The following is a 20912-nucleotide window of genomic DNA, read 5'->3' as shown; positions in this document are numbered from 1 at the left end:
TATTTTCTAAACTAATTTATCATTGGATTCTTAGGTGATGGGAAGTTTAAGGTAGATATTGGTCTCTTTATTAAAAGGTTTTTAGACTGGATGTCAACTGAGATCTGGATCTCAAAGTAAGTGCTTCCCCAAATCAACAATTTATTTCCTCTCTACAGGAATACACACCAAGGATGTCTAGCATAATCTGTTATTTCTTGTTTCATTTGATATACAACTCTTAGCAATGGTTCTCTGTGATTAAGAGGATGGATATTTATGGCGACGTTCATAATATATCTGTTTTTGAAGGTGGACAACTATATACTCAGAGCCCATGATTTTCTTAACCCCATTGCTAAATGTCAATGGGGTATAGCAAGGGTAAGAATCAAAGTAAACCAAACTTTTCCTCTTTTACTATGCTACAATCACACATACAACACCCGGACACCAAACTTGCAGTTTGGCTTTTAAAAGGTCGCCCACTTTCGTTGCATTTTGCTCCCATTTTGAAAGATCTCCAAGGGTTGCCAGTGAAGGTCCAGGTGACGTGTGAAGATATTATCAATTATTTTTGTCTTCATATGGTTAAGCCAGCATATCAAGCAGATTTATCATCATGCTATGCTCAGGTCCTCCCAAGCAGGGTTTGTAATTGGTTCCCTCTGACTTTTGCAAGGCTGACATGCATTAGTCAATGAGCACTTGGTTCCTGGAAGATTTTACCATCTAATATTCGTTTAGAATCATGCTGTCTATGGATTTGTAAAAATCTGAATGCATGGCCATTTGTGCATGCTTTTGGATAGTCAAGGGATTAGGTTTAATTGGTGTGTGTGAACTGGCAGCAGATAGCGTTTTTAAACTTGTGTTATTCTGTGCTTCTGTCCTGCGGTTTTTAATTATGGTTGTTAGTTATGATGTGCCTTTAGTCTTCGTTTTAAATTGTCAGCTATGATGTATTGTGTTTATTTTTATTGTACCCCACCTTGAGCCATATTGAGAAAGGAGAGTTAAACTGAAAAACAAAAATAAATACTCTGAAGAAATTGGAGTTTAAAATAAACCTTCATCAAGCTACCTTTATATTATAAAACTCCAAAAGGTAAAACTGAGCACAAATACTATCAAATACGTTTTCCATCAGATTTAAGGATCTTAATGGCACACTCAAAATATATTTGGGCAAATATACCAAAAATTCCTCATTTCATCTTATTTCCAGTTAAGAATGAATGACTGGAAATGAAAAGCTAACCATATAGTAAACAATGTTGATTTAAAAAAAAACCAAAAAAACAAAGATTAACAGCATTCTAACCCAGCACATTTTCACAGGTAGTAATGGAGGCTGCATTGATGTGACCTATGTCACCTAGTGCTTTAAATTGTTGATATAGACTTTTCTACTAGATCAAAAGTCAAAGATGACATTCATTTCAGTTGTGTTTCATACTCAAAAAAATTAGAATTGCTTATCATATCATTGATTTGTATACTGACAATACCTAGGTGGTGAACAATAAAACATCCACAGTAAAAAATAGAACACAAATAAAACAACAAAAATAAAGAGAAGCAAAAACCAAATCAAAGAGCAACTCAGAACTATTAGTTTGCTAGCCTGAAAAGATAAGTCTTTAACATCACCTTAAATGTCTTTGTGCAGTGCATCAGTCGCGGCCACAGAAAAAGCACGCTCTCGCATATCTGCAAACCTGGCCTTACGAATAGACAGTGCATCCAGCAGGTCCCGCTGCAAGGATCTCAAAACATGGGACGAAGCGCAGAGGTACAAGAGGGCATCTGTCTAAGGAAAGGAATTCAGTGCCAATAGTTTCTGTACAAGTATCAAAACTTTATACCGAATTTTGGACACAACAGGTAACCAGTGGAAGTCTTAAGACCGGAGTGATACGTTCTCTTATTAATCGTGCTGCGGCATTTTGAATTATCTGAAGAGAGTGAAGTGCTGATTTTGGTAACCCAATGTACAAGCAATTACAGTAGTCTAGTAACGGTAAAATAAGGGCCTGAGCATCAGAATGAAAATTACTAGGAGAAAGCAGTGGCTTCAAGTTATGCACTAGGCGCAGTTTGTAGAAACCCAATCTGACAACAGACTTAATTTGAGCTTGAAAGGAAAAAGCCGAGATCTAGTACTACACCTAAACTATGTACTGAATGTGCAATTTCTAAACTGGTGTTTTCAATTGAAAAACTGAAAGGATATCTCTTGGTCTTCCATGCTGCAGAACTAACACTTCTGTTTTAGACAGAATTAGAGCCAGCTTATTATGCATAAGCCATTGTCTAATGGTAGAGACGGAGCTTAGAGGTGGTGTTCCATGAGGGATCAGCATAGATATAGAACTGGACATCTATCCCTTTACCTCCATCTGGGTGCCCTTTTGGCCGAGACAGACTTTGTTTCCTCCGCTACATTAGCGTTTAGTGGTGGTTTGCCGGGTGAAATAATGTATGGAGCAGCTTTAATCTTAGAGTGGTGTGAAGATACATATAAGACGAGATGCATGGAAAAGAAGGGAGACAATATGAGGCATGATTAAAGGCTGTTCTAGTGGAGTTGCCGTGGTACACAAAGAAGCATGTGAATTTTGAAGAATATTTATATGCCATAAGAGTGTTTTTGATTTAAAAATAAATAATAATAATTGCCCCTTGAGGAAGCCCAGTTAGGTGAAACGAGGGTCCCTTGTCGGGGAACAATCAATCAGCATTGAAAAACTTGTTGACAACAGTGTATAAAAGTATTGGTAACGAGGGAATAACTAATAGTCATTGAGAAATGTATTAACAGAGTATAAAACCATTGGTAATGAAGACTGTAACTATAATAAGTATAAGATTGGCAATATTGGAAACATAAGCTTGATGATATTTCATGTTGTTGGAAAAAATATTTTTAGGTAGAATAAAAGGAGAATGATTGAGCTATGTGATAGTATGTTTGGTGTGATTGAGGTTAGTTCTTAGTTTCCAAATGCCCTCAAATACAAAATGTCATTGCCTCAATAAAAACCACTATGTAGTGTATATTGTACATTTAAACATTAGTTATATAAATTAAGTCACTGTATATACATGCATTTCTACAGTATTTTGATGAAATTATTCAAACAAAACATGATTTATTTATATTTTTGTGATAGATTACTCTAACGTCTCTCATTGTGTTACATATATAGTTATTGTTGAGAGTGATGTGTAATTCACCTGGTCATTTTTGTATTTAGCCATGAGACATGGAGTGTGGCGCACACAGCATCTCATGACCTAACTCCTTTGAGTTCTCTTCCAGCTTTTGTCTTATCCCCAGGTTGAATGAGACAGAAAGAGCATCTACTGAGCAACAGATGTGACTCATTCTGTGTGAGGAGCAGCAGCAGCAGCAATGGAGGAGCTCTGGAAACCACATTCGGCAGCCAAGGTCCCTGAGCCGGCTGCCTGCACCACACTCACTTATCTAGTTTTCCTGCACTTGTATATAAGGGGAACTGACCCATTGTGAGGAGCTGATAATTGTCTCTGTCTTCTCTCTCCCTTCTGTTTTAAAATTTAGAAGAGGAACTTTTCTTTTGACCATGGGAGTTCTCCCTGTGTTCACATTCCCTACCCTGTGAAGGTTGGTGTACCACACATTTTTGTAAACGTAAATGTGCCTTGGATTGAAAAGATTGGGAAATACTGCAATAGGGCATGCTCAAACTTTCTAGAAACTTTGAAATCAAATTTCCATGCTGGGCTCCATCTGATGATGTCACCCATGTGTGAGGACTGACTTCCTGTTAAAAGTAAGCAACTCTGCTCTATTGAGGTAAAGGGATGAGATGACGAGAGAGACTGCTCTAGACCAGTGGTTCTCAACCAGAGATACATGTACCCCTGTTAAGGAGTACAAAGTCAGACCACCACTGCTGCTCAGGAAATTGGGAAATGAAATGCAGGAGACAAATCACCTACCACTGCCACAAAAAGAGAACATTTTGCCAGCACTAATCTGCACTTCCTCTCGGTTCACCTGTGGCATCTCCCCCAAGGAGCAGCGTGAAAGGAGCAGGAGAGGAGTTTTTGTGGTAAAATGTTTTGCAATTTTGGGAATAAACAACTTATATATCAAAATAAATGAAAGGGGTACAATAGTCATGAAAGGTTGAGAAGCAGTGGTCTAAGGCAGTGCTTCTCAACTTTTTATTTTACAGCATATTTTGGTCAATCTTCACAGCACACAGAACCAACATTTCATACAATTCTCTCATTCCTATCTGCCCCTGTATGATCCTCTGTCATAAGAACATGAAAATTGCCATGATGGGTCAGACCAAGGTCCATCGAGCCCAGCATACTATCTCTGACAGTGGCCAATCCAGGTCACAGGTACCTGGCAGATCCCATAAAGCAGACTGCGGTAACTTGGACAAGAGCGGCCTGGGAAACAGTCCGGAGGAATATTGAGGCAGACTCGGGCTGTTTCCTTTATGTGCAATTCATTTACAGTGCAAAGTAAATCAACACACAAAATGTAGCTCAACTTAAGTTCATGTCGTATACTCGTGAAATGTAGCAGGTTTTAGCATAGGCCTTTCTGCCTGCTCCTCGGGGCCTGTCTAACCCTTCTAGGCCCTCAGTTCTTGTACTCGGGTGAAGGTGCTCCTCGGGGTCTGGATCTGAAGGAAAACCGGGCGAGACAGCTGTGCCCAGTCCCCGAGGGAGTTTTTAGCCTCCCTCATACAGATCTAATTCCTGTTAGTTGCTTCAAGGATAGCAAGAGCTTTCTTTAGTCTACCTGACTAAACTCATTATGGACTTTTCCTCCAGGAACTTGTCCAAACCTCTCTTAAACTTCATTATGCTAATCACCTTGATCAGTCTTCTGGCAACAGATAATGCACAGAGTGAAAAAGTACTTTCAATGATTTGTTTTTAATCTGCTGATTGTTTGTTTCAAGCAGTGTCCCCTTGTTTTAGTATTATTTGAAAGGATAAATAACCATCCTTTATTTACCTGTTCCATCCCGCTCATGATTTTATAAGCTTCTATCATGTCCCCTCTCAGCCGTCTCTTCTCCAGGCTGAGGGGCTGTAAACTGCGGAACCTTTCATCATAGAGATGGCCCATCCCGTTTATCAATTTTGTCTCCCTCCTCTGCACCTTTTCTATTTCTGCTGTGTAATTCTTGAGATGGGGGCGACCAGAACTGCACACAACGCTCAAGGCGCGGTCTTACCATGGCACGATACAGAGGCCACATTTTTTTCCATTTTATTTTCTTATCATTCCTAAAATTTAAAGGAGTAGATATTCAAACCTGGCTGTGCAAACAACTTAGTCGGCTAAGTTACGATGCATATTGAGCGTCACATTCCTGCTGGCTGGAGGAACTGGAGAGCACGGATCACACTGGGGCTACACGCTAGCTGAGAAGCAGGGATCTAGAAATCATGACTTAGTGCTCAGACTGCTTTGGTTAACAAAAGCAACAAGTCACAGAATTCAGTACAGACTTTATGAACTGATAAACAAACAGATGTAATGGACAATCTTAACCTCTGCATTACCCAATGACCCGTGATGATGCTATATGAGCTCTAGCCCACCTCAAGATACCGTAATGCAAATAAACTTTTTAAATGTTACACGCCCATAATTTATCTTATTCCCAAAGTTCGCATGCCAAGCAAGTCTGCAAAATGCAGGTACTGGGTTCAATGTGCATCTCTTACTTATTTTTCAATCGTTCCCTAATCTGTCATTCACATTCTAAATTTCAGATTCCTCTCTAAGAACTCCCTTTAGGGTGACCATTTGGCTGAAGACTGCTAAAAGCAAGGTATGCCAATTCTATTTTTATCCCTTATTTTTATATTTTCTAGCTTAACATTTCTGTGATGTTTCTTAGCACCCATAAAAAAGGTTAGACCCAGGAATAGGGCAACCAGAAACTCAGAAACTCTCTCCAGTACTGATATGGGAATGCTCCTGAGTTCTTGCTAACAGCATCTTCAGAGGTTTCCCTTACTGTGTTTCTCTCTAATACTGTGACTACTAAATGCACTCAAATTTTAATGCTTCTCATGCTTATAGTTCTGCATTAAGAGATGCAGAATCAATCTATACGAATATAGTATTTTAGGAAAACGAGACTGAAGTGCCCTGTGGGTCACTACTTTATTCTAAAGGGTGAAGTCTAACTTAATGCTTCAGAAAGATGCCTACGACTCCTGTACACTGACCAAGCAGAAGTGTCCAAAAGGATAACTTTCCCTTGAGCCACAGTGCCCTCTAATGGATGGTACAACAAAACAGCGGCTCAGAGCAAAGCTACAAGGCCAGAAAACCTAGATATTTTTTCAGCATTAAGAAGCATGTAGGTGTCAAACCCAAAAAAGACATCCCAATAATTAAAGGCAAATTTTCTTCATTTTGGCTTAAAAATCTATCTCCTTATCAATGATGTCTTTATTGCCCCAGGAATTCCTTTGCTCTTGAAAGTTGCAAAATGACAGTTAAGTCACGAGTCAGGCACAAAGTTTGTTACAAAGTATGCATGAATGCATTTTCCTATTCAGAAGAGAGATCATATATTATCCATTGCCATGTTGCATTACTTTTCTACAATTAGGGAGAGGTACATTTAACTTGTCAGGCATTTTATTTTGCATCCTGTCAATTATTTGGTGGATAACTGGTGAAAATTTAAATTAAAAACAGGTATAGGAAATAAATTATCTGCAATCCCTACAGAGAGAATATCCAAATAAATTAATTATACACCTCTGACTTGAGTAGAGTAATAAAGGGAAGGAAAGAGGTAGCCAGGCAGAGGCAGAAAGAAGGCAGGAAATTTCCTGCAGAAGGACTGGGAGACAAAGGCTCTTGCAGTCATTGGTTTTATCCAAAGGCCTATGTCTTAAAATCACCATTTACTGAAAATGTTATGGGGACAAACTGAATGAAGGAAATAATTTAAAATCAACATGAGAAAAAAAATATGCTAAATAAACAAATAGATAAACTAAATAATAAAATAAAAAGTAAACTGAAAATTTGAACATATTCTTTGCTGTCACCATAAATGTGAGAGCACATACTTGCTCATGTATAGTACATATTATTATCTTCATCTTCTATGGCTATATGAACAGAGAATAGCGATTTAATGTACGGTAAGAGCAAAGGCAACGAGGGGTCCTGCAAAAGTCACAGCCCTGTATTTCATTCATTAAACATGGAAACTAACTTGAGAAGATGCTGACAGGGTACCAAAGCCTTTGTGAGGGAAAACAGTGGGCTATTGTAAAGGCAATAAACTTTAGGCAAAATAAAAAAAAAGACAGAGGAAAAAGAAACCAGTATGGTTATCTGACGAGGCAGTTAAAAAGGAGTTAGGCCAAACAGACTCCAACAGAAAAAAAGGTACAAGGGGTCTGGCCTGCTGGCTCAGTGACAGCGCTGCCGTGCAGAGGAGAGTCCTCGCTTCAATTCCCAGATTAAGCCTCGATGCCGCGGAGGAGGGGGGGGGGGGGGGAAGTCAAGTCATTGTTAAGAGCGACAGTGGCATCCGGATTGAGAGGCCAAGGTACAGGGTTTCAGAAGGAGCCCTGGTGCATGGTTCTCCAGCCTCAGGATGGTCGCTGTAATGACCAGACTGAACGGTGGGAGGATCTATTAAAAAATAAGAGAAAATTCTTGGGTGGTTACAAATGAAGGCTCATGTGCCAGAATCCCAGCACTTGTTTTGAGTTGAGCTGGAAGAAAAAAGAAGAGGAACTACTGCACAAAAAAACCCCACAACAAAGTACACAGATCTCAGAAAGGCATTTTAATCGCAACTCAACCACAACCGACTGGTGCAGTAGATGAATCGCCCCAAACCCCGGAGATTGTTGGACTCTACTTAAGATCCTGTTTCCCGGCTACAAGTGGGGGGCAAGAGGCCGAATTATCCCAATTCTCCCGAGGGGTGAAGATGGGAAGGACTCGCACTTGCAGGAACAAACCCAACATTCTGGCCAGGAAAGATTGAAGGGCACCCTCCTTGTTGTCACCCATTCAGCCACCTGGTCTATGGACTGTTGTGTCCTTTGACCCACGGTGAAGGAACAGACATCCTCTTCTGAAACTCATCCTCCTGAGCAGCACGTACTGGAATCCAGGAAGAGGCTCTCTCCTGGGTTAACTGCACTCATGGTCGCAGAGAGACCAGAGGCACAATGGAGCACATTGGATCCAGAGTCTCCAAAAGAAGCCCAAGATCGGATGGAAGAGGATTTCCTCCAGAAGATCTGGGATCCGGACTGAGGAGGTGAGACAGAGATAAAGGCACCAATATGGAGGAAGGTAATGGCAAGTCGTCTCCTCCAATGCCCGTTCTTGCATCAAGTGTGTCAAGTGCATGGATGGCGCTGAGGAATGGCATGTCGACATCACTGAAGCCCGTTGGTGCGTCGATAATGCATTCTTCAGTGTTGATTTCTGTTTACGTGGTGCTGACTGCACTGCTGGCTCCGATGAATGGTGCTTATTTTTCTTCCGCACTGAGCCTTGCAAAGAGGGGAAAATCCAGCCTTAAGTGCCCTAAGGAGGCTGCTGGTTCCTGTGCTCGGCTTTTCACATCTTGCTGAACCCCAGCACCACAGCTGAGGGAGATTTACCCCAAGGACCTCTTGCTTGACTTCGCGAGGATCGAGCTGAACGAGGCCCCGCTCTGGGAGAAGGAACAATTTTGACCTTTCACCGACCTCCTCCGTCCCTCCATCTTCTCTTCTCGGTGACAGCTGACCACAATCAGAGCAGTTAAGCTGCATTGTTGTCAGGATCAAGTCATCTGTAACAGATATCATGGACTGCCTGAGATGGATATCCCGAGGGCCACGAACACAGCCCTTGAAGCCATTGGAGGTGGCCATCCTGAATTAAGACTTTTTAAATTCTTATTTATTTTTAGAGTAGCACTGAAAAGCACTGCTGAAGGTCTGCCAAGGCAGCAAGGCAACTTGAGAATGAGTTGGCTGAAGCAAAAGCTTCAGAAAAGTTGAAAAAAATAAGTAAAAATGAGAAAGAACACAAGGCTATGTGGAAGCTCAGACAAAAAAAAAAATTTGCTACAATATATGCAACCGAATTGTCAACAGGTTTTACCCACGTTAAGTGTACTTAATACAGGCTTTTGAAAATTGCTATGATAGCAATGTTACAATTTCCTTTGAAAATTACTCTGTGTCCCTGAACGTCTGGAGGAAGGGGGTTGAATTAGAGAGCAGCGTGACTTGGTCTTTGCTCCCTGCCGGGTGCTTTGGACTCGCCCCTCTCCTTCCGTTCCCTGCACAGAACAGGAGGGGAGGGACTGGAATAGGGAGCAGAGCAGTTTCTCCCCCCCATATTCTTGGCACTGGGTGGGGAGAGGGCAGAGCAGGAAGCAGATCTCTGCTGCGGGAGATTCAGCACCGTCGGGAGGCAGAAAATCTTTAGCTGTTCTGCTGGCCCCCAAATTTTTTGCCTCCCTAGGCAATAGGCCTAGTGTGCCTATTGGCAATCCAAGCCTGCCCAGCCCTCTCTCTCTCTCCCCCCTCACATCTCTATCTTCGTCTTCTTTTTCCCCCCTTTCGAAGTGCTTTCTCTTGCCCCATGTGCCAATGTATAAAGATGGAGGCATTCACCTTCTCCCTAGCTCCTCCTTTCACACATCCCCAGATCGTGCAGCCTCTCTTTCACACAGACTCATTCCACCAGCCCCTCTAATTCATACAACCTCCTAGTGCCTCTTAAACAACTCATCCATCTCCCAGCTTATCTCTCTCACACACCCCTGAACCCCTCTTTCAGACTGCCTCACCACCAATCATCCCTTCCTCTTCCTGTGCTGGAAAGGAAGAGAGCAGCAGTGGCTCCCTAGGCCACATCCTCTTCCCCTGCTGCCTGGGGGTCCGATTACCGCTCAGGACCTCGCAGGTCACTTTACTACCGGATGCTCAAGGCAGCAATCAGATCCCAGGTGGTAGGAAGAGAATGACGGAGCCCAAGGTTTTGCCGCTGCTCTCCTCTTACTGCTACCGAACAGCATGGGAAGGTGGGGGGGGGGGGGGGGGGGGAATTGGCCAGGGGAGCCTCAGGTCTTCTGTAGTGATTGGCAAATCTTGCAGGAATTAGCGATGGTAGATCAGGTTGTCTTCAGTATAAGGAGGGGAAGACACCAATGTGCTCCAAACACGAGAGAGATCACAGAGTGCTCGTACCTTATGATATCAAGGTTGCAAAACAGCGAGACAAGAGAATGGTAGGAACCAAATGAGAGGTTACAGAAGAATAATAATCACCAGTAAATAAAAGCAGTGATGATGCCTCTCTATGAATCATTACTGGGACTTTATCCAGAGCACCATATCTTTAAAAGGATATAAAGTAAACGGCAGTTCAGAGAAAGCCTACTAAAATGGTTCAGCAAGTCTGTATGACATAGGACCCTAGGAACTAAATGTATAGATTGATTTTATTTTTTTTTTACACTTTTATACCACACTAATAGCAAGCTGACCACGGCGGTTTACAACACCACAGAATAACAAACACAATACAGTCACAAGATTACCCTAATTAAAACACTGGAACCCAAATAGTTGGCCTCCAGTCTAATAGCACAGAGCTCCAGCGTTCGGGCCCTACCTCTGAGATCATCTTCTTCCTGGACCCTTTTTTTTACCTGCTTGATTCCTTACCATGATGGACCTTATACATTAGGATTACAGTCATAAATACAATTCCTCCCTCACTAGTAGCAATGTAAAACGCTCAACAGCGGCCTAGCACAAATACTAATACACAAGAGGAGAGGAGAGGGGGTAAGACAGAGGCATACAAATACCTCAAACGGTATAAAAAATGTACAAGCAAAAACATTTTTTCAGGGGAAAGGATGTTCTAGAACTAGAGATCCTGATGTGAGATTCCAAGGGGGCGGACTCAGGAGAAACAAAAAAAAAATGTTTCTGTGCAGAATGAGTGAGAGGCAAAAAAAAAAAAAAATGTAGCCACAAAACTCTGTAACCCAGGACAAACATAGGAGATCTATGGACTAACGAAGTAACAATGAAAGTGCTAGAAACCAGATTAAAGAGAGCCCCAAACTGATGGAATGTCCAACTCCAGACTCAAACAACTATTTTTCTTCATCAAGACCTGGCAAACTACAAAATTCACTCGGATAGACAGAACTAAAAACCACAACATCAGGAAGAACACTTTTGCTTCCATAGGGAGACCTAAGTAACATCCCCAAAACTACTGACCAATAGCTTGCTTACCTACAATATACAAAGTTTTTCTATGTAATGGATGCAGATAAAGTCTATGTGATCATATAGACTTTAACAACATCCTGCAGAAGGAACAAAAGGGCAACAAAAGAGGAGCCGATGGGACAAAAGACCAATTGATACTGGAAAAGCCATCATGGCCAGCTGTAAATAAAGTCAAAACCTCAATATGGCATGGTTTGTCTATAAGAAAGCTTTTGATAGAATTCCACGCTCTTGGATAACAAATTGACTTGAAATGTCCAGTGTAAACCCTGGATTCACTATGAAAACGTGGTAGACTACATGCCATCTGAATTATGAAGTCAGACAATTTGTCATTCCTAATATCAAGATCCAGCAAGGAACATTTCAGGGAGATTCCCTGTAACCCCTCCTTTTTTGTCTGGCACTAAATCTACCGAGTGTGCTCATTAACTCCTTGGGTTATGGATTTAGCCTTAATTTTAGAGATACTAATGATCCACTGGTAACATCTCACCTACTTGAAACTTTATAGCTCCTGTGATGATCATTTAGCAGATCAACTCCAAGAAGTAGACAGCTTCTCAGATGACATCAGGACGATAAATGTACTGGTAACTTCACTCATACAGCCAACGGATCAAGGAATTATAGCAAACATAAAGCCATCTACAGCAAGGATTTTATGAGGAAGAAACTCAATTAAGAAGGCCCATATTAACAATTTCAGTCACAGTACACCATTAAAGATGCAGCTTGCAATGTGGCGTTTGTCTGGTCTTCAGCCTTGCCCAAAATTGTGGATAGCATGAACTTTGCGGCAGGATCTTCCAATGTAAAAATGATTTGAAGGTTTCAATGTGCGAGAGAAAAAAATTTCACTAAAAGATTCTTGATGTTCTTCTAAATGCTGACCTCACAAACCCTGTCACTAAAATTGAAGAGTGGGTTAACAAGATCAAAACTTTGATGTTACACCAAACCTTACTGATGTTGACATTGTACAAAAGATTGTGCATCTGGAGAGTTCCAGTGTATCTAATGAAGACTCTGAAGGAGGTCACAGCAAAGAAACTAAAGTGACTCGAACTACTGCCGCACAAAGCCTCGACCCGTACTTGAAATAAGCTGAGCAGTCGCTTTCAGTTGAGGAGGTGATGAAATGTCACTGTTCACAACCAGTTCCTGAGAAAAGGCAACCGATCTGCAGGCAGGCAGATATCCATTCACAAGCTGCTTCAAAAAGCTTCTCAAGCTCGTGTCAAGGATTTCAAAACCATCAACATGTAAAGATATTTATATGATGCTACAACAATACAAGCGGGTGAGCAGTGTTGTGGGGGAGTGGGGATAAGGTTTCCATGCACAGGAGGGGTGAGCCTCTTTCAACGGAAAGGAGACTCTAAAATGAAGGGTCATGCGCTGAGGTTGAAAGGGGGTAGACTCAGGAGTAATCTTAGGAAATATTTCTTTACAGGGAGGGTGGTGGATGCATGGAACAGCCTCCCAGTGGAGGTGGTGGAGACAAAAACAGTATCTGAATTCAAGAAAGCATGGGATAAATACAGGGAATCTCTAAGGAAGTGATGAGAATTATAATGCTAAATTAACTGGACAGATGGGCAGACTGGATAGGCCATGTGGTCTTTTTCTGCAATCATGTTTCTATAAAAGGTATGTGGGGATGACCACCGAGTGATCTTGGTGTTCTTATTCCATTATTTGTTGAATTTAAATAAATATTGCATAAAACTCTAAAAATAAATAAATAAAAATGGACTTCGTTTTTCCTTCATGAAAAGCACTTGATAAGAAACTCTCATATAACCTCTATATTCAATTAACCGTTACAGACTACTCCCCACACAAGCCGGATAATGGGGCTTTTACTGTATTTTAAATCAGACATTTCAGCATGTGCTACACCACGAGAACACTGTAAGCCGAGGCCTACTATTCTACAGGCGCTGAGAACAGAGAAGTAGAATATTAATAGAAAAATCTCACAGGTTTCTACGGGGAGGTTTCTTCCAAAATTCTATCCCCAGTCTAATCTCCAAGGCATTGGAAAATTTTCAAATGCTATATTAAGTGACACAAGTCATGGGATTGAAGGAAATCTACTGAATTACAATCAATTTTCGCTAAAATAAAGGAACACACACTCCAAAACGCAAAAGCGTTAACTAACCCATTCCTCAGGAGCACTGTGCTACGTGCTCAGCCATCAAGCCACAGAGGAGAGGTTTAATACACTGCTGCAAACCTGAGAACTTCTGCTAGATCTAAATTGTATTAAAAGGCAATAACCTGAGGTTTTCTTCTTTTGTTTACCAGCACTTATCACTTTTAGAGCAGTGCTTGTCAGCCCAGTCCTCCGGGCACACCTTGCCAGTCAGCTTTTAGGATATCCACAATGAATATGCATGAAAGAGATTTTCATACAATGGAAGCAGGGCATGGAAATCTCTCTCATGCATATTCATTGTGGATATCCTGAAACCCTAACTGGCTAGGCCTGTCCAGAGGACTGGGTTGAGCGGCACTGATCTACAGCAGTGCTCGCCAAATGCAGTGTTGTACAAGCAGCACTATCTAATCAAGACAAACATATAGAGCAAGAGAGACTTTGAGAATGGTATTTTCTAAATGCCTTGATTAGACTGTAAGCTCTACTGAGAAGGGACTGCCATAGGTGTTGTACTGCTATAGACATGTTTAGTAGTAGAACTGGTAATACACAAAAAATCTCTAGCTATTGCCTTTCAAAGTCAATTTTTTTTTCTGTGACTACACCCTAACAGATTTATAAGGTAAAGTTAGTGAGGGGTCATCGGCCTCTTATCACGCTTTAGTGCTTACCCCGTGTAGTGTCAGTTTGGACTGTAAAAAGAGAAAAATGCAGAACAGCTTCCGGGAAAGGTTTTCGTCGTCTGTAACACCCCTCCCACCACAAAACCAAGAGTCAATGCATCTTTTCCTGTACTTACAATTCTGTCTACTGTTAACCTTGCGAATGACACACGAAACCTATTGGCTGACGATAACGTTTACTCACCTGCCTACTCTCCTCCATCATTTTGACCCGCGGATCCTTGCCCCATCATAGGTGAGCAGGGTACTGCTGGGAGGAATAGCACAGGACTGTGCGCGCGCTGGTCCGTGCCGACAGTCCCCTCTCGTTGGCTCTGCCCCCTTGGACGCTCACGTCCTCCTTAAACAGGAAACCTAAGAGAAGGGGGCAGGGCTGCTGCAGGGACTGAGCATGGGCCAGCTCTCACACAGTCCCGTGCACAGTGAAACGCTGCAGCCAGTTCTATCCTTCAGTTGTGCCCACGCAGCTCTGGGAGAGCGTGGATCAGCTGGCAGCGGGCTAGGGGCAGATGCATTTACAATGCAAGCATACCTCACACGTTTTGCAGGTAATATTCTTGAGGGCCGTCTACTTTGATGCCATGAATGACATTCAATTCTCCAAAGAAATATATATTGCAATTAATCGGGGGGAGGGAAATGAACCTTTACTGGCAGTTGGGTTTGTTTCAGGATGTCCTCTTTCACTAGGTTTTCCCTTCATGGGAGAAGATTTCCAAACATGTTATGTTGGTTCCTTTGAGTAAACATTTCCTCGCTTTTCTCTGGTTCTATGTATCCTCTTCCCCTTCCCCTGTTTATTGTAATTTCCATTCTACAAGTTCGCTGTAAACCGATATGTCGTCTCCACTAATATCGGTATAGAAGACTCTATAAATAAATAAATAAATTCTCATACCCTGTTAAAACTGTGCTCAAGCGAATCATCAAGCTCTCCATTGCTGGTCACAGAAATTTCAGCTGCTGCATTTTTTGGTGAGTCTTGATCCATCATGAGCTCCTAAAACAGGCCAGAAAAAGGAAATCAAAGTTACCTCATACTCCAATTAATCTGTGAATTACTGATTCTGCATATACCACACTGAGCTACCCGAAGGAGCTGCACATTTGGAGATAAAGGTTCATAATCAGACTGCAACTTCACATACAAGCAGAGGCCTCTCTCTCTATCACATATATTTATTTATTTCACACACACACATATATATATATACAGGCATAGTACAGTATTTAAGGAGTAAAGCTCTTTGCATAGAGTAGGATAAAAGTTGCTTAGAAAACTAGATTTGTAAAGTCACTTACTGTCGCTTCCCAGCAATTAATCCTTACATCTTTGCTGTAAGACTAATTGCATTTCCATGTGTGAAAATAAACTGGGAAAAACTGAAGGCTGTTGTAAACTAAACCCATTCTAAAGAAAACAGCCTCCAGAAATTAGCCAGACGGTAGTAAGCTTGAAAGTTTATGAAGAAAGAAAGATAACGTGCTCTGATCAGGTATGAGAGAAAAGCCACAGTACAAATGCACATTAATCATCTTTTTGTCTCAAACAGGGGGAGCATTTCAGTACTTTACAACGGCAGAGGAGAACAAGCCGGGCTCTGATCTATACAGGCTGGCCCCAGAACTGTTAGCCAGCTGGCCACTTGCACGAATTTGACTGGGAACGCGTCCGAATGCTCTCCAGAGTAACGAGCAACTCGGCAAAAACTGATGTAAGTGCTTTCTGTTATCGACTTCTCCTAAATCCTCAAGGATGTCCGATAGCCTATTTGATCATCCGTTCCCATTCTTGTAGCACTCAGGAAAACCCTTTATGTTTCCCACAAGGAAGGGAGACCCTTTTCAAATTCTGGAACGCAATTCTATTTTTACACAATTATACATTTTCCCTTGTGATAACCTGTTTGCCGATTACAGTGCAGCAGGACGTACCTTTGGCCTTACTACAGAGCACGTTAATGTGGTAAAGGGTAAATACATTCCTTGCTGTAGAGAACATTCTAGTTCTGCGCCTTTCCCCTTCGGGAGGGCAGGGATGTGGTTTCTGCGGGTAAAGGGAGCGGAGACAGGCTTAGGAGAAAGGGTGACTCATCATGGTACAGCCCATCCTGAAAGGGAACGGTTAGGTAAGAGAGGGGAATACAAAAAGATACAGAGATGGCAAAACTGGAAGCTCCTCTGAAGCAATGGAGAGGGGCGCGCGGGTTTTAAGCCCTCAAGGAGAGAGAGCGCCTTGGCCCGATTCTTCCCCGGCTTTAAAAGGAGACCCGTAGACCTTAAGTACAGTCCTAGCAAAGAGAGAGTTCATCTTCCAGAAGCAGATGAAGGAGTTGGTGGAGGTCTTCGTCCCAGAAAGTTTAGCCCTTCCAGTTTACGTTAAGCTAGCTGAGGACGAGCTCCAACCCCCTAGTTCTGGGATAGATCCAGTTCGTATAATAATATTTACCTCAAGCCTGAAGAAGAGAGGGAGAGAGAGGAGATGAGCAGTTTTATTTTATCAGTAACCCCTGCAGAGGTCCGTCCCCCCCCCTGCCATGAGGGCTGTCCTTGGAGCAAACTGCATCAAATTTTAGATGTATCCAATGCAGGATCAATAAGTATCTTAGGCCTGGGATAGAGATTGCCTGCAACAGATTATTCAGGCATTCTTGGCTTGGAAAGGTCCTTTAAGTTAAAAGGAACAGAAACCCCCCCCCAGACTGTTGGGTTGTAAAAAGCTTTTCCTTGCTACTTTGGGATGCACCCCTCCTTCGTACGGTGTGTTATTTTGGAAAGTGAACTGAAGTCTAAGGAAACTAAAATTCACCGGAGGGCCTTTGCAGTGTTATCCTCTCCCTTCCCCGTTAAGAAAAGAACCCTGGCATTTCTTTTTGTGTGCGTAAGAAGAAGCTGGCCTTATATAACTTATCTGTGCACTAAAATGTTTTGAAATATGAACCTGAAGGGATGATTACTATCTTTAAAGACATGAAACTTATTTTCTAAGCCGCTCATTTAGGCATTTGAGGTAGCGTCATCCCTAAACTTGGCACACTCACCTGTGCACCATAAATAACCATCTGCAATGTAAGACTGGATTGCTTCCTCACCTTTCTGCCGCCTAACGGATGCCTCCTCCAGGCAGATCGGTCATGCAGTCAACCGCTGGCTATTTCCTCTCTCCCTGTACTTCTGACATCCCATTGACTTCCACTTTTGCACTAGATAAAGGTGATTTATTGTTCACAAATGTGATACTGCCTTGCCTGGCTGGTCAAAGCTACCAATCCAACAAGGTTGCGGGTCAATCTTACTTTAAAAAAAAAAAAAATTCCTACTGCTGCTGGAAATTTCATACGATACAGGACACGCAAATAGCACTGCTTTGCTGTAGCATGAAACAGATGAATCCAAGTTCAGTTTATTTAAACCGAATTCGCAGTCTGCACACCCTTCCTACACTTCAGGGCAGGGAGGAATACAAATTTGCAGAAGGGAACTCACTCCCTGTTAAATTTTGAGAGTAGATTATGAGCTACACTTAATTTCCAAACAAGAAGATGGATGGATATGTGCATCTAGATGGACAATAAGACACTTTGCCTTGGAAGAATGAATACCATTCCTTCAGGTTCTGTTGTACTTATGCACCCCTCTACACCTAGTTGCCGATTAGCCATCAGGCAAACTAACTTTTTGATATGCCAAGGCCCACCCTCCCCACCCCCCCCACCTCATTCTCTGCCCAAATCTCACTTCAAGCGCATCCCATTTTCAAGCACAGCGTCGGAGAACAGGCTGGGCTCCCTTCCCCCATTTACAGCAGCGAGCTCCTTCTCTGCCCAACTTCAAAGGCATCTGCATCCCTATAAGGTGAGACTCGGAGGAAAAGGGAACAGCGACGACACACAAGCAGCAGGCATGTTTCACTGGAAAGAAAGTTCTAGAACAAGGAGCACGACATGGTGGCTGCAAGGATGGCATTTCTTCACAGCGCAAAGGGTGCTGAACGCATAGCGGATGTGATGGAGCAAAAATGATACCAGAACTTAAAGCATGGAATAAGATCAAATGAGCAGTAAAACTGGAGGGAAAAAAAATTGCCCACGGGTTATTGCAGTAGAACGGGAAATGTCCACACTAGATTGGGTCCTGGGGGCTTTATCTACCAACATATAAAATATAATGGAAGAACTCTTGTTTCTTTCCTCCTCTGAACTCACTCTATCTTTACTCATTATTCATCAATTGTTCTCATGTCAAACTCTCTCCAAGCTTCATTTGAAAACAGATTCTTCTATATACTTTACTAAAGCATTTAGCATTACTGTAGAGTTCTGCATTATTTTAAGTCAGTAAGTATACAAAAATTGGGTCTTTTCTATACAAAATTAAGGATTTTTTTCCCCCATACATGATCAAACCATGCAGGTATCCTGTTTTTTTTTTTTCTCCCATTTTACCCCTTTTTCTTCCCAGAAACCTCTGATGCTTTCCCCGCCAGACAGAATGCTCCGGAGATCCAGCCTTCACTGGGATAATGGTTGTCTCCTCCTCTGATGTGCATGTTCTGTGCCACTCACTGGCTGTCAGGAGCCACCATAATAGTGGCAACCATGTACCCTCTCTCTCCACAAGCCCGAGTGTGCCACACCTCTGCAGTATGCCCAGGCCCAAGATGACAGATGAGGCATGCAAACCCAGCTCCACATGCCATTGCACATAATGTTATGGCCTGAGCTGGTAGGATAGGCCCAATTCCCTATTTTAGTAATTAAATATTCTTACAAAAAGGAAAAAATATTAATCAGGGTAGGTGTTAATCCAGTTTCTATTGCACCAAATGTAATTTGCACAACTGAGCACCATGTCCATCTGCTGATTCAAAAAAAAAAAAAAAAAAAAAATTATATAGTATTTCACATTTCAGCTGCAGGAGAGGTGTACTACCGGAGGTGAAATTCTTCTAAGCACAAAAGAAGAGTGTGATCTGGGGATGATGGTATCTGATGATTTTAAGGTGATGAAACACATGGATAAAGCGACGGCAAAAGCCAGAAAGATGCTTGACTGCATAGGGAGAGGAATGATCAGCAGAAAAAGGGAGGCGATATTGCCCCTGTATAGGTCCCTGGTGAGACTGTGCACAATTCTGGAGATGCAACTTCAAAAGGATATAAAATAGGATGGCGTTGGCCTGAGGGTGACTACTAAGATGGTCAGTGGTATTCATTCTAAAGTGTATGGGTTTAGACAAAGATCTAAATATATGTACCCTAGAGGAAAGGCAAGATGAGGGAGATATGATAGAGACATTTAAATATATCTCAAAGGTTTCCATGCACAGGTGGTGAGCCTCTCAACAGAAAGGAGGATCTAGAATAAGGGGTGGAGTGAAAGTGAAAAGGGGTAGACTCAGGACTAATTTTAAGAAATATTTCTTTATGGACAGAGTAGTGGATGCATGAACAGCCTCACAATGGAAAGTGGTAGAGATGAACATGGTATATGAATTCAAGAAAGCATGGGAGGATCTCTGAGGCAGTGACAGGAATTGTAATGCTAGATAAGAAAGGTGGAAGGAAGGCCAAACAATTGCCAACATGGTTAAAAAGTAAGGTGAAAGAGGCTATTTTAGCCAAAAGATCTTCATTCAAAAACTGGTAGAAGGATCCATCAGAGGAAAATAGGATAAACTAAAAGCACTGGCAAGTTAAATGGAAGACATTGATTAGACAGGCTTAGAGAGAATTTGAAAAGAAGTTGGCCGTAGAGGCAAAAATTCATAATAAACACTTTTTAAAATATATCCAAAGCAGAAAGCCTATGAGGGAGTCTGTTGGACTATTAGATGATCCAGGGATTAGAGGGGCACTTAGGGAAGATAAGGCCATTGAGGAAAGACTAAACAAATGTTTTGCCTTGGTGTTTACTGAAAAGGATGTTGGGGAGACACCAGTTCTGGAGGTGGTTTTCAAGGGTGATGATTCAGATGAACTGAACTAAATTATGGTGAACCTGGAAGATGTAGTAGGCCAGATTGACAAACTTAAGAGTATTAAATTGTCTGGACTGGAGATAGTATATACCCCAGGGTTCTGAAATAACTCAAAAAATGAAATTTCAGACCTATTAGTAAACATTTGTAATCTATCATTAAAATCATCCAATCTCCTGAAGACTGGAGGGTGGCCAATGTAATCCCAATATTTAAAAAGGGCTCCAGGGAAGATCCGGGAAACTATACACTGGTGAGCCTGACTTCAGTACCGGGAAATATCATGGAAACTACTATAATGAATAAAATCACAAAACATTTAGATAGACATGGTTTAATGGGACACAGCCAGCATGGATTTACCCAAGGGAAGTCTTGCCTCACAAATCTCATACATTTTTATGAAGGGGTGAATAAATATGTGGACAAAGGCGAACCAGTAGATGTGGAGTATTTGGATTTTCAGAAGGTGTTCGACAAAGTCCCGCATGAGAGGCTTCTAAGAAAACTAAAAGTCATGGGATAGGAGGCGATGTCCTTTTGTGGATTGCAAACTGGTTAAAAGACAGGAAACAGTGTAGGATTAAATGGTCAATTTTCTCAGTGGAAAAATTTTCTCAGTGGAAAAAGGTAAACAGTGGAGTGCCTCAGAGATCTGTACTAAGACTGGTGCTTTTTAATATATTTATAATTGATCTGGAAAGGGGCACGACGAGGTGCTTAAATCTGGTGATGACACAAAATTATGCTGAGTAAGATAAATCTCAAGTGGATTGTG

At 41.9% G+C, this 20912-nt stretch overlaps 1 protein-coding gene across 5 annotated transcripts in view; it reads right to left on the bottom strand.

The window, feature by feature from the left end:
* Window positions 1–20912, bottom strand: part of ARFIP1 (ADP ribosylation factor interacting protein 1) — a 290148-nt gene that overhangs the window by 136110 nt on the left and 133126 nt on the right. For all 5 annotated transcript variants that reach the window (XM_029608580.1, XM_029608504.1, XM_029608750.1 and 2 more), the window contains one exon: window positions 15053–15154. In XM_029608580.1, the coding sequence (XP_029464440.1) occupies window positions 15053–15154 (102 nt within the window). The remainder of the gene's footprint in view (window positions 1–15052; window positions 15155–20912) is intronic.

This window comes from Rhinatrema bivittatum, chromosome 1 (assembly GCF_901001135.1).
Source record: "Rhinatrema bivittatum chromosome 1, aRhiBiv1.1, whole genome shotgun sequence".
Classification (NCBI taxonomy): domain Eukaryota; kingdom Metazoa; phylum Chordata; class Amphibia; order Gymnophiona; family Rhinatrematidae; genus Rhinatrema; species Rhinatrema bivittatum.
The sequence above is the reverse complement of the archived record's forward strand: the minus strand, read 5'-3'. Positions and strand labels throughout refer to the sequence as shown.